Source organism: Penaeus vannamei, chromosome 29, assembly GCF_042767895.1.
Source record: "Penaeus vannamei isolate JL-2024 chromosome 29, ASM4276789v1, whole genome shotgun sequence".
Lineage (NCBI taxonomy): Eukaryota > Metazoa > Arthropoda > Malacostraca > Decapoda > Penaeidae > Penaeus > Penaeus vannamei.
Genome location: NC_091577.1, coordinates 20158834 through 20168833, shown reverse-complemented (window position 1 = coordinate 20168833; position 10000 = coordinate 20158834). Strand labels below are relative to the sequence as shown.

Genomic DNA, 10000 nt, shown 5'->3' with positions numbered 1-10000 from the left:
TGCTGTACTAATTCCACCTTTCTCCTTGTTCTCCTTTCTCTTCTCTTCCCTTCCTTCGTCCATTTGCTTTTTTTTTCACTCGTTTCCTTCCTAACTCTCCTTTCCCTCTTTCTCGCCCTCACCTCTTTCCCTCTTTTCATAACTGTCGAGCTTATATCTCCTCTTTCTTTCCCAGTATCCCTTGCACTGTTTTTTTCGACTTTCTTCTCTCTTGCTTTTCCTTCTCTCCCCCCCCCTCTCTCTCTCTTTAATATCTATCTAAAGAGAATATAAGGAAAACGAAAAAGAATAACAACAATAGTATAATGAAAAAGGGAAGTCAGAGAGAGAGAAAGAGAGAGAGAGAGAGAGAGTGTGAGAGTGAGAGAGAGAGAGAGAGAGAAAGAGAGAGAGAGAGAGAGAGAGAGAGAGAGAGAGAGAGAGAGAGAGAGAGAGAGAGAGAGAGAGTGAGAGAGAGAGAGAGAGAGAGAGAGAGAGAGAGAGAGAGAGAGAGAGAGAGAGAGAGAGAGAGAGAGAGTGAGAGAGAGAGAGAGAGAGAGAGAGAGAGAGAGAGAGAGAGAGAGAGAGAGAGAGAGAGAGAGAGAGAGAGAGAGAGAGAGAGAGAGAGAGAGAGAGAGAGAGAGTGAGAGTGAGAGAGAGAGAGAGAGAGAGAGAGAGAGATAGAGAGAGAGAGAGAGAGAGAGAGAGAGAGAGAGAGAGAGAGAGAGAGAGAGAGAGAGAGAGAGAGAGAGAGAGAGAGAGAGAGAGAGAGAGAGAGAGAGAGAGAGAGAGAGAGAGAGAGAGAGAGAGAGAGAGAGAGAGAGAGAGAGAGAGAGAGAGAGAGAGAGAGAGAGAGAGAGAGAGAGAGAGAGAGAGAGAGTGAGAGAGAGAGAGAGAGAGAGAGAGAGAGAGAGAGAGAGAGAGAGAGAGAGAGAGAGAGAGAGAGAGAGAGAGATATTAAGATTTTTTAAGATTTAGTTTTAATTCCATTTGTTACAATGGATATTCTTGGCTGTGACATACCGTCACGGGGAGAGAGAGAGAGAGAGAGAGAGAGAGAGAGAGAGAGAGAGAGAGAGAGAGAGAGAGAGAGAGAGAGAGAGAGAGAGAGAGAGAGAGAGAGAGAGAGAGAGAGTCAGAAAGAGAGAGACAGAAAGAGAGAGAGAAAGAAAGAAAGGCAGAGAGAGACAGGGAGAAAGAGAGAGACAGAGACAGACAGGCAGGCAGACAGACAGACAGACAGAGACACACACACACACACACACACACACACACACACACACACACACACACACACACACACACACACACACACACACACAGAGGGGGGGGGGGAGGGAGGGGGAGATAGAGAGACAGACAGCTTTGTTTTGGGAGTCTCTTTCCTTCAAGGATTCTACGCCACCTATTTTATCTCTTACCCCCCCCCCCTCCCCGCCCCCCGAAACCCTCCTCGCCTCTCCTATATTTTCTTGTTACTTTTTTGGATACCTATCTCTACTATGTTTTTTTGTTTTTTGTTTTCTTAATCTATTTTTCTACCTTCTTTTTCCTTCTTTTTTTCTTCTTCCTCCACCACCATCTCTTCCTTCTCCTCTTTCTCTTTTTCTTCCTCTCTCTCCACTTCACCCCCCCCTCCTTCCCCTTTTCTTTCCCTTCCTCCCTCTCTATCTATCTCTCCCCCTCGCTCTCTCTCCCTCCCTCTCTCTCTTTCCCTCTCTCTCCCTCCCTACTTATGCTCTACTCCATCTCCACGACATACTCCAGTGACCTAATGCGCCCTCATGCTTGGGCTCGCCGATCAAAAACATAAAAAAAGAAAAAGAAAAAAAAGTAAAAAAAGAAAAAAAAAAATCCTTTCCCCTCCAGTACAACTTTCCCCTTCCGATTGCGATGATCTTACGGTAACTTGGCTTTCCCCTCTTGCCACTGACCCTTTTCCCCTCTCACAATAAAGCCTATTTTCCCCTGGTTTTCGTGGTGCATAGTAAGAGCAAAACACCCACGCTCTTTAAGCACAGATGGAACTTTCTTGTAAAAGATAATTACCCCTTTATTTATACCCACTTTTTATTCCATTTCATTGTGTCTGTCTGTTATCTATTTCTCTATTTGCCTCTCTAACTTTCTATCTATTAATTTCTCTCTCTATCTCTATCTATCTGTTTCTCTCTTTCTCTCTCTCTATCTATTTCTCTCTTTCTCTCTATCTGTCTCTCCTTCCCTCCTTCCATCTTTCCTTCCCCTCAAAATAAAACTAGATTAGATCCCCTTTTTCATTGTTTTTTCTTAATATACAATATAGGATTACTCCTATACTTCCCCCCCCCCCACTAGCTGGCTTCTCTTACCCACCTACCTCAGTCTTACCCATGACTGAGTCGTCTTTTCGTTCTCTCTCTCTCTCTCCTTCCTAAACCCGAGCCACATTTCCCTTTCCTGAGCCTTTCCCATGTTCTCTTACCCTTTTCTCTTACCCAAACCTCCTGGTAAGCTTTGCCTTTGAAGTAACTCTCGCTTACCTTAATCTGTATTCTCCTTCCCCAGCTGGCTATATTTTCCGTTTTATTAGCCTTACCCAAATCATTTGTTACCTTAGCCTTGCCCAAATATCCTATGGTCTTTGCCTTACCCAAATCCACTATTACCTTAGACTTACCCAAATATCCTCTTGCCTTAGCCTTACATAAGACACCTTTTATTGTAGCCTTACCCAAATCCCCTATTTCCTTTTCTTACCTTTACCTAAATCCCTTATTTTCGTTTCTTACCCTAATCCCCTATTATTTTTCCTTACTCAAATCCCCTGTTACATTTCTTTACCCAAATCCCTTATCCTTACCCATACCTATCTGCATTATGCTGGTATAAAGTACTCTTTGTGTGCCATCATTACCTATAAAACCTGCCATGTCTTTTCCTAAAATACTCTTTTATTTTCTTCTCTTTACCCTTCGGAGGGTCGGCTTCCCCTATGCCTCCTCATTCTCCTCCTTAAGAGGTAAGTGGTTACAGGTGCAGCAGAATACTTGATTCTTCCTTGGGTTCGAAGAGTACACTTTTTTTTTTTTTTTTTTTTTTTTTTTTTTTTTTTTTTTTTTTACATTTAGGTGTTTTTTTTTTTGGCTCTTATTTTGCCGGTCTCTATTTCTTATTCATTCTTCTCTTCTCTTTCTTGCAGTTTCTCTATTTGTTTTTCTTTCTCTCTCTCTATCTCTTTTCCTCTCCTTCTCTGCCTTCTACCCGCCTCTCTTTATCTATCTATCTTTCCTCTGCACATGCATATATGCAGACACAAGCACAAACAAACACCCGAAAAAAAAAAAAAAAAAAAAAATATATATATTTTTATATATATGTGTGTGTGTGTGTGTGTGTGTGTGTGTGTGTGTGTGTGTGTGTGTGTGTGTGTGTGTGTGTGTGTGTGTGTGTGTGTGTGTCTGTATGTGTATGTGTGTATGTGTGATTGTATGTGTAAATGTGTACATACATATAAAAATACACTCACACAAACACACACACACACACATATATATATCTATATATATGTACACACACACACACACACACACACACACACACACACACACATATATATATATATATATATATATATATACACACATCAAAAGATATAACCAAATGTATATACGTATGTGAATTTATGTATGTATGTATATCTGAATCACGGGCGTCGCATGTAATAAGATAAGATTTTTTTTTGGAAACCCGTATCTTATCAGTCTGAGTTGGAATTCTGGTCTCATCCGTCCAAAATGAGATTTCTGATTTCATCTGACCGGATTCTGGAATCTTATCTGAGTCAGATCACTGGTATATATATATATATATATATATATATATATATATATATATATATATATATATATATATATGTGTGTGTGTGTGTGTGTGTGTGTGTGTGTGTGTGTGTGTGTGTGTGTGTGTGTGTGTGTGTGTGTGTGTTTGTTTGTTTGTTTGTTCGTTTGTTTGTGTGTGTGTTTGTATGTATGTATGTATATGTGTATATATATACATACATATAAATATATCTCTATATATTTATATGTGTGTGCATCTATATTTATTTGTGTGTATGTATGTCTATATATTCATATACATGTGCTTGTTTATTTCTTTGTTTTTGCGAGTGTGCCTGTGCCTGCGCCTGTGCATTTGCATATATATGTATATATGTATATATATATATATATATATATATATATATATATATATATATATATATATATATATATATATATATATATATATATATATATATATATATATATATATATATATATATATACATAACACACACACACACACACACACACACACACACACACACACACACACACACACACACAGTTATCATCAGCACCTCCTCCCCTCTCTCTTAACCTACCGAACCTAGAGTAGTTATCCCTCCCCGATGACAGTGACTGATGAAGCTTTATCAAATAGAAAACGTGTAGTGACAGACCCATATGTATTCTACTGAGGACATGAGAGTAAAGATGTAGATTCCATACACTGATTTGATTTGATTTATATCAGGGATATATGGTGTTTTTTGCGGACTAGGAAGAGGGACAATATGATTAAATGATTATTACATCAAGGGGATACGTTAAAAAAAAGTTATTAGTGGATAATAACGATACAGGAGTATTCATAATAACATTAATATGGACTTGATGGTATCATAATTATTCCATATACTGGAATATTTGAATCTTATAAATGGGAAAATTTTGTACTCACAATATTGAATAGACACGTAAAATGTTTAAATAATTTTTGTGACGAAGCAAAAGTAAAAATGTTGTGTGGCCAAAAATCAGAACTTATTAAAATTAGTTTACTGCACACACCATAAAAAATAAATCCTGAAAACATGAAATGATTATATTTTCATATATCTTTATTATATACGTCGCATCAAAACGTATATAAGAACACGGACATAAATACATAAACAAACGCATACTGTAACCTTCCGTATACATGTAAGTGTACACAAAAACAAATATGCACACACACACACACGCACACACACACACACACACACACACACACACACACACACACACACACACACACACACACACACACGCACACACACACACACACAAGACTGTCAGTCCTACAAAGCAACTGTGAGTATGCAATAAAAAATATGTAAAGATATTGGAAAAAACAGTAGTAGTAGCAGCAATAATAATGATAATAAAAAACTAACAATGATAACAAAATGATAAATTAATGATGATATTAAGAATAATGATTGTAATAACGATAATGATGATGATGATGATGATGTGATGATGATGATGATTCAGACTGTAGAGTTTGCGAAAAAATTATTTGGTCCAATTCTGTCCGCGCAAATGCAGTTCTCAGGTAACTTTCCGCGCACGCTAAGTTCTTTTTAAAATCATCTTCCGCGCATAAAATTCTTTTGACCTTTCCGTCATCCGTCTGCAGATCCGCGCAAATGTGGACAAAATGATGTTTTCCGCGCATGAAAAAATATAACATTCCCCGTGCAAGAAAAATATGATATTAATAATAATGATAACAAAAATTATCATAACAACAACAACAAAGCAACAATACTACTACTACTAATAATAATAATAACAATTATGATGATGATGACAATAATGATAACAACAACAGCAACAATAATAACAATAATACAATAACAACAATAATAACAACAATGATAAGAAAAAAGGTATAAAAAAAGAGACTAATATTGTAATTTGAGTTCCTACTTTGGTGAGCTTCGAACTTGTGAATAATTTCGAGCCATTCGAAGCCGGTTCACGCCGCAAGCGAACCCGATCAGCTGTTTTGATGGCATTTGGTTATTGGAAAAGATGGCGAGAGTTTGGCCATAAGAAAACCCCCTCCGCAACCCCCTCCCCCCTCCCCTCCCCTGAGAGTTTGGTCATGAGAACCCCTCCCCTCCCCCCTGAGGGTTTGGCCATAAGAACACCACCTCCCCAACCCCCTACCCATCCCCTGAGAGTTTGGTCATGAGAACCCCCCCCCCACCCTCCCCCTCCCCTCCACCATCCTCTTCCTCTTGCCTCCCCCTCTCCCCTCCTCCCTTTTCCCTCTTCCTCTCCCTCTCCCTCTCCCTCTTCCCCTGCCCTCCTCCAGGAGAGTTTGGCTATGAGAAACCCCTCTCTATCCCCCCTCCTTCCCCTCTCCCTTTCCCTCCTCCCTCCTTTGTTGGCCAGAGGAAACCCTCCCCCCCAACACCCCACCTTCTCCACCTCCCTAAGAGTTTGGGTTATAAGAAATCTTAAACCCCCTCTCCCTCCCCCATCCCCGATAATTTGGCCATAAGAAACCTCTCTCCTTTTCCCCACTACCTTCCCTCCCTCCCTATGAGTTTGCCCACAGGAGACCTCTCTCCCTTCCCCGGCCCCCTTTCCCTCAAGAGTCTGGTCCTCCTTTCCTCCCCTCCCTCCCAATCCCCCTTTCCTCCTCCCCTTCCTCCCTCTTCTCCATCCCTCTCCTTCTTCCTCCCTCTTCACCCCCTTCTTCCTCCCCCTTTCTCCCTCTTCACGTCCCCTTCCCTCCTCCCCCTTTCCCCCTACCCTTCTCCCCTTCCCATCACCTACTCCTTCCTCCTCCTTCATCACCCTCCCTTCCTCCTACCCTTCTACCTTCCCATCACCTACCCCTTTCTTCTCCCTATCACCCTCCCCTTCCCCCTACCCTTCTCCCTCCTCCCATCAACCTCCCCTTCCCCCTCCTCTTCCTCCTCCTCCCCCCCTCCATTCACCCTCCCTTGCCAGCAAATGAGATAGGCAATTAGATCTTGAAGTAGTTTCTGAAACCAATAAAAAAAAAGTCGAGAGTATTTCCATCGCACGGAAAATGAATTCATTAAGTTGAACAAGTATCTCGATGCAATGTTTCGAAAAGCGAGCGCGTTTGATGGGGAAAAAAAAGGGGAGGAAGAAGACCTCATCAAGGATTTTTTAATTTATTTATATTAAAGGAAAAAAAAGGGGAAGTATGATGAGCATGTGGAAGTATTATAAGAATCGTTCACGCGCTTGGTGCTTTGTACTCTCTCGCAATGTCTATGTGTGTGTGTGTATGTGTCTGTCTGTCTGTCTGTCTGTCTGTCTGTCTGTCTGTCTGTCTCTCATCTCTCTCTCTCTCATCTCTCTCTCTCCTCTCTCTCTCTCTCTCTCTCTCTCTCTCTCTCTCTCTCTCTCTCTCTCTCTCTCTCTCTCTCTCTCTCAGACAATCTCTCTCTCTCTCATGATTTTTATGTACAAAAAGTGAAAAAATCACACCAATAACATACGAATATGCAATACTAATTGTGTACCAAAACAAACAAACGATTCTAGTCTTATGTAAAAAAAAAAAGACGAATCTATTATTAAAAATACGACAAGATGAATTAAAATGATTTTGTCATGTACAATTAAAATCAAAATCAAAATAAAATCACCCTATTACAAACAACAAACACATCCAAACACACATACGAAAGAAATAAAATTGGATATAAAACAAACAACAAAAAATACAAAAATACAAAAAAAGAAACAAAATTGCATAGTAAAAAAAGAAAAGAAAATACAACAACAACAACTAAAAAAAACATAAAAAAAACACACACAAAAAAAACGAAACAAAAGGAAAAACTCACCTGTAAACTTTTCTCGATAGGCCTATGCAGCGGCTCGGACACGCCAAAGGCCGTCTTCTGCGATGTGCCGTTGTTCCGGTGACCTCTAGCGGCCCCGAGAGGATCCAGCGCCAGGTCGTGGGTGGGAGAAGTATCCACGTCCAGTTCATGCGGATGTTTGATGACGCTGATGTTGATGGTGTGGCCCGGGGAGGTGGGTGGGGGTGCCGCTTCTGTCATGGGGTGGGTAGAGGGGGGTGTTAGTGGTGAGTTAGTGTCTTGTGCATATTCGTTTTTGGGGGTTGGGGGTTGAAGATATCACAAGGAGGGGAGAGGGGAGGGGAGGGGGGTGGGAAAGGCCGGGTAACTTCCTCCCCCCCCCTCTTCCCCCTCTTCCCCACAATTATGGGGGAGTGGGGAGGGGTGGGGGGAAAAGAGTTCAGAGAAGCAATTGCAAAGGGAAGTCTTGCAAGAAATCACCCGTGAACAAAGGAGACGATTCAGGTCAAACGCTGGACATTTGATCGGATAGTGGGGGTGGGTAGGGGGATGGGGTAGGGGGAGTGGGGGGAGGGTAGGGGGATGGGGGTGGGGGTGGGGGTGGGAGGGTAGGGGGATGGGGTGGGAGGGTAGGGGGATGGGGGGTGGGAGGGTGGGATGGGAGTGGGGTGGGAGGGTAGGGGGTGGGGATAGGGGGATGGGGAGTAGAAGGATAATATGATCATATGTCACTTCTCGCAGCGAAGGAGGCTGGCGAGGGGAAAGAGAGGGGGAGTCTTTCCCTCTGGCTTGAGGTTAATCCTTAGAGTGAGGGGAAAGGAAGATGAGGTTATGGGGAAAAAGGAGGATGGAGGGCCTTTAGCTCAGAGAGAGAGAGAGAGAGAGAGAGGGAGAGAGGGAGGGAGGGAGGGAGGGAGGGAGAGGGAGGGAGGGAGGGAGGGAGGGAGGGAGGGAGGGAGGGAGGGAGGGAGGGAGAGAGGGAGAGAGAGGAGAGAGAGAGAGAGAGAGAGAGAGAGAGAGAGAGAGAGAGAGAGAGAGAGAGAGAGAGAGAGAGAGAGAGAGAGAGAGAGAGAGAGAGAGAGAGAGAGAGAGAGAGAGAGAGAGAGAGAGAGAGAGAGAGAGAGAGAGAGAGAGAGAGAGAGAGAGAGAGAGAGAGAGAGAGAGAGAGAGAGAGAGAGAGAGAGAGAGAGAGAGAAAGAAAGTAAGAAAGAAAAAGAGGCAGACAGACAGACAGAGAAACATAGATAGATAAATAGAGTCAGAGGACATCTGCACCAAGAAAGAGAGAAAGGAGAAGGTGAAGAGAGTAGATATTTTAGGAAGGAAAGGGAATGTAGGAGAAAGCAGATAGACATTCGATATTCACTGCAAAGAGAAGAAAGAAAGTGCCTTAAGGGGAAAATAAAAGGAAATTGAACCTCTTAAGGGAGTGATGAGTCATTTAGTAGTGAAAAGGGAGAGATTTAAGGGGAATAAAAGGGTGGAGGTTCTTATTAAAGGGAAATTGATTATGTTGATAGTCAGTGCATTGGTTTTGATAAGTAGGGGGAAAAGTGCGCTCTCTCTCTCTCTTTCTCTCTTTCACTCTCTCTCTCTCTCTCTCTCTCTCTCTCTCTCTCTCTCTCTCTCTCTCTCTCTCTCTCTCTCTCTCTCTCTCTCTCTCTCTCTCTCTCTCTCTCTCTACTCACAAGCTTTCTCTCTCTCACACACACACACATACTCACAAACTCTCTCTCTCTCTTTCTCTCTCTCTCTCTCTCTCTCTCTCTCTCTCTCTCTCTCTCTCTCTCTCTCTCTCTCTCTCAGACAATCTCTCTCTCTCTCATGATTTTTATGTACAAAAAGTGAAAAAAATCACATCAATAACACGCGCGCGCGCTCTCGCTTTCTCTCTCTCTCTCACTCCCTCTCCCTCTCCCTCTCCCTCTCCCTTTCATTACCTCTCCCTCTCCCTCTTCCTCTCATTATCTCTCCCTCTCCCTACCTCTCTCTGTCTCCCTTTCCCTCTCTCTCTTTCAAACAAAGGACGGTGGTCTTTTTCTGTCGAAAGAGAGAGAGAGAAAAAGAAAAAAAAAAAACAGGGTCCTTTTCGAAATGAGCGAAAACTCTCTTGCACTGGATAATTTGGGGGAAAATGAAAAGGAAAGAGGCTGTTGCACCGACAAGGAGTTTTGTTGATTTTGTTGTTGTTGATGTTCTTGTCTAATTCTAAGTGGGGATCTATTTTTGGGTGGTAGGAAAAGAGATAGAGATAGAGATAGAGATAGATAGATAGATATATATATATATATATATATATATATATATATATATATATATATATATATAGAGAGAGAGAGAGAGAGAGAGAGA

The 10000-nt window shown here is 42.1% G+C and overlaps 1 protein-coding gene across 1 annotated transcript in view; it reads right to left on the bottom strand.

The window, feature by feature from the left end:
* Positions 1-10000, bottom strand: part of LOC138867307 (neural cell adhesion molecule 2-like) — a 105971-nt gene that overhangs the window by 1477 nt on the left and 94494 nt on the right. The window contains exon 15 of the mRNA XM_070142430.1: positions 7670-7881. Coding sequence (XP_069998531.1) covers positions 7670-7881 — 212 coding nt within the window. The remainder of the gene's footprint in view (positions 1-7669; positions 7882-10000) is intronic.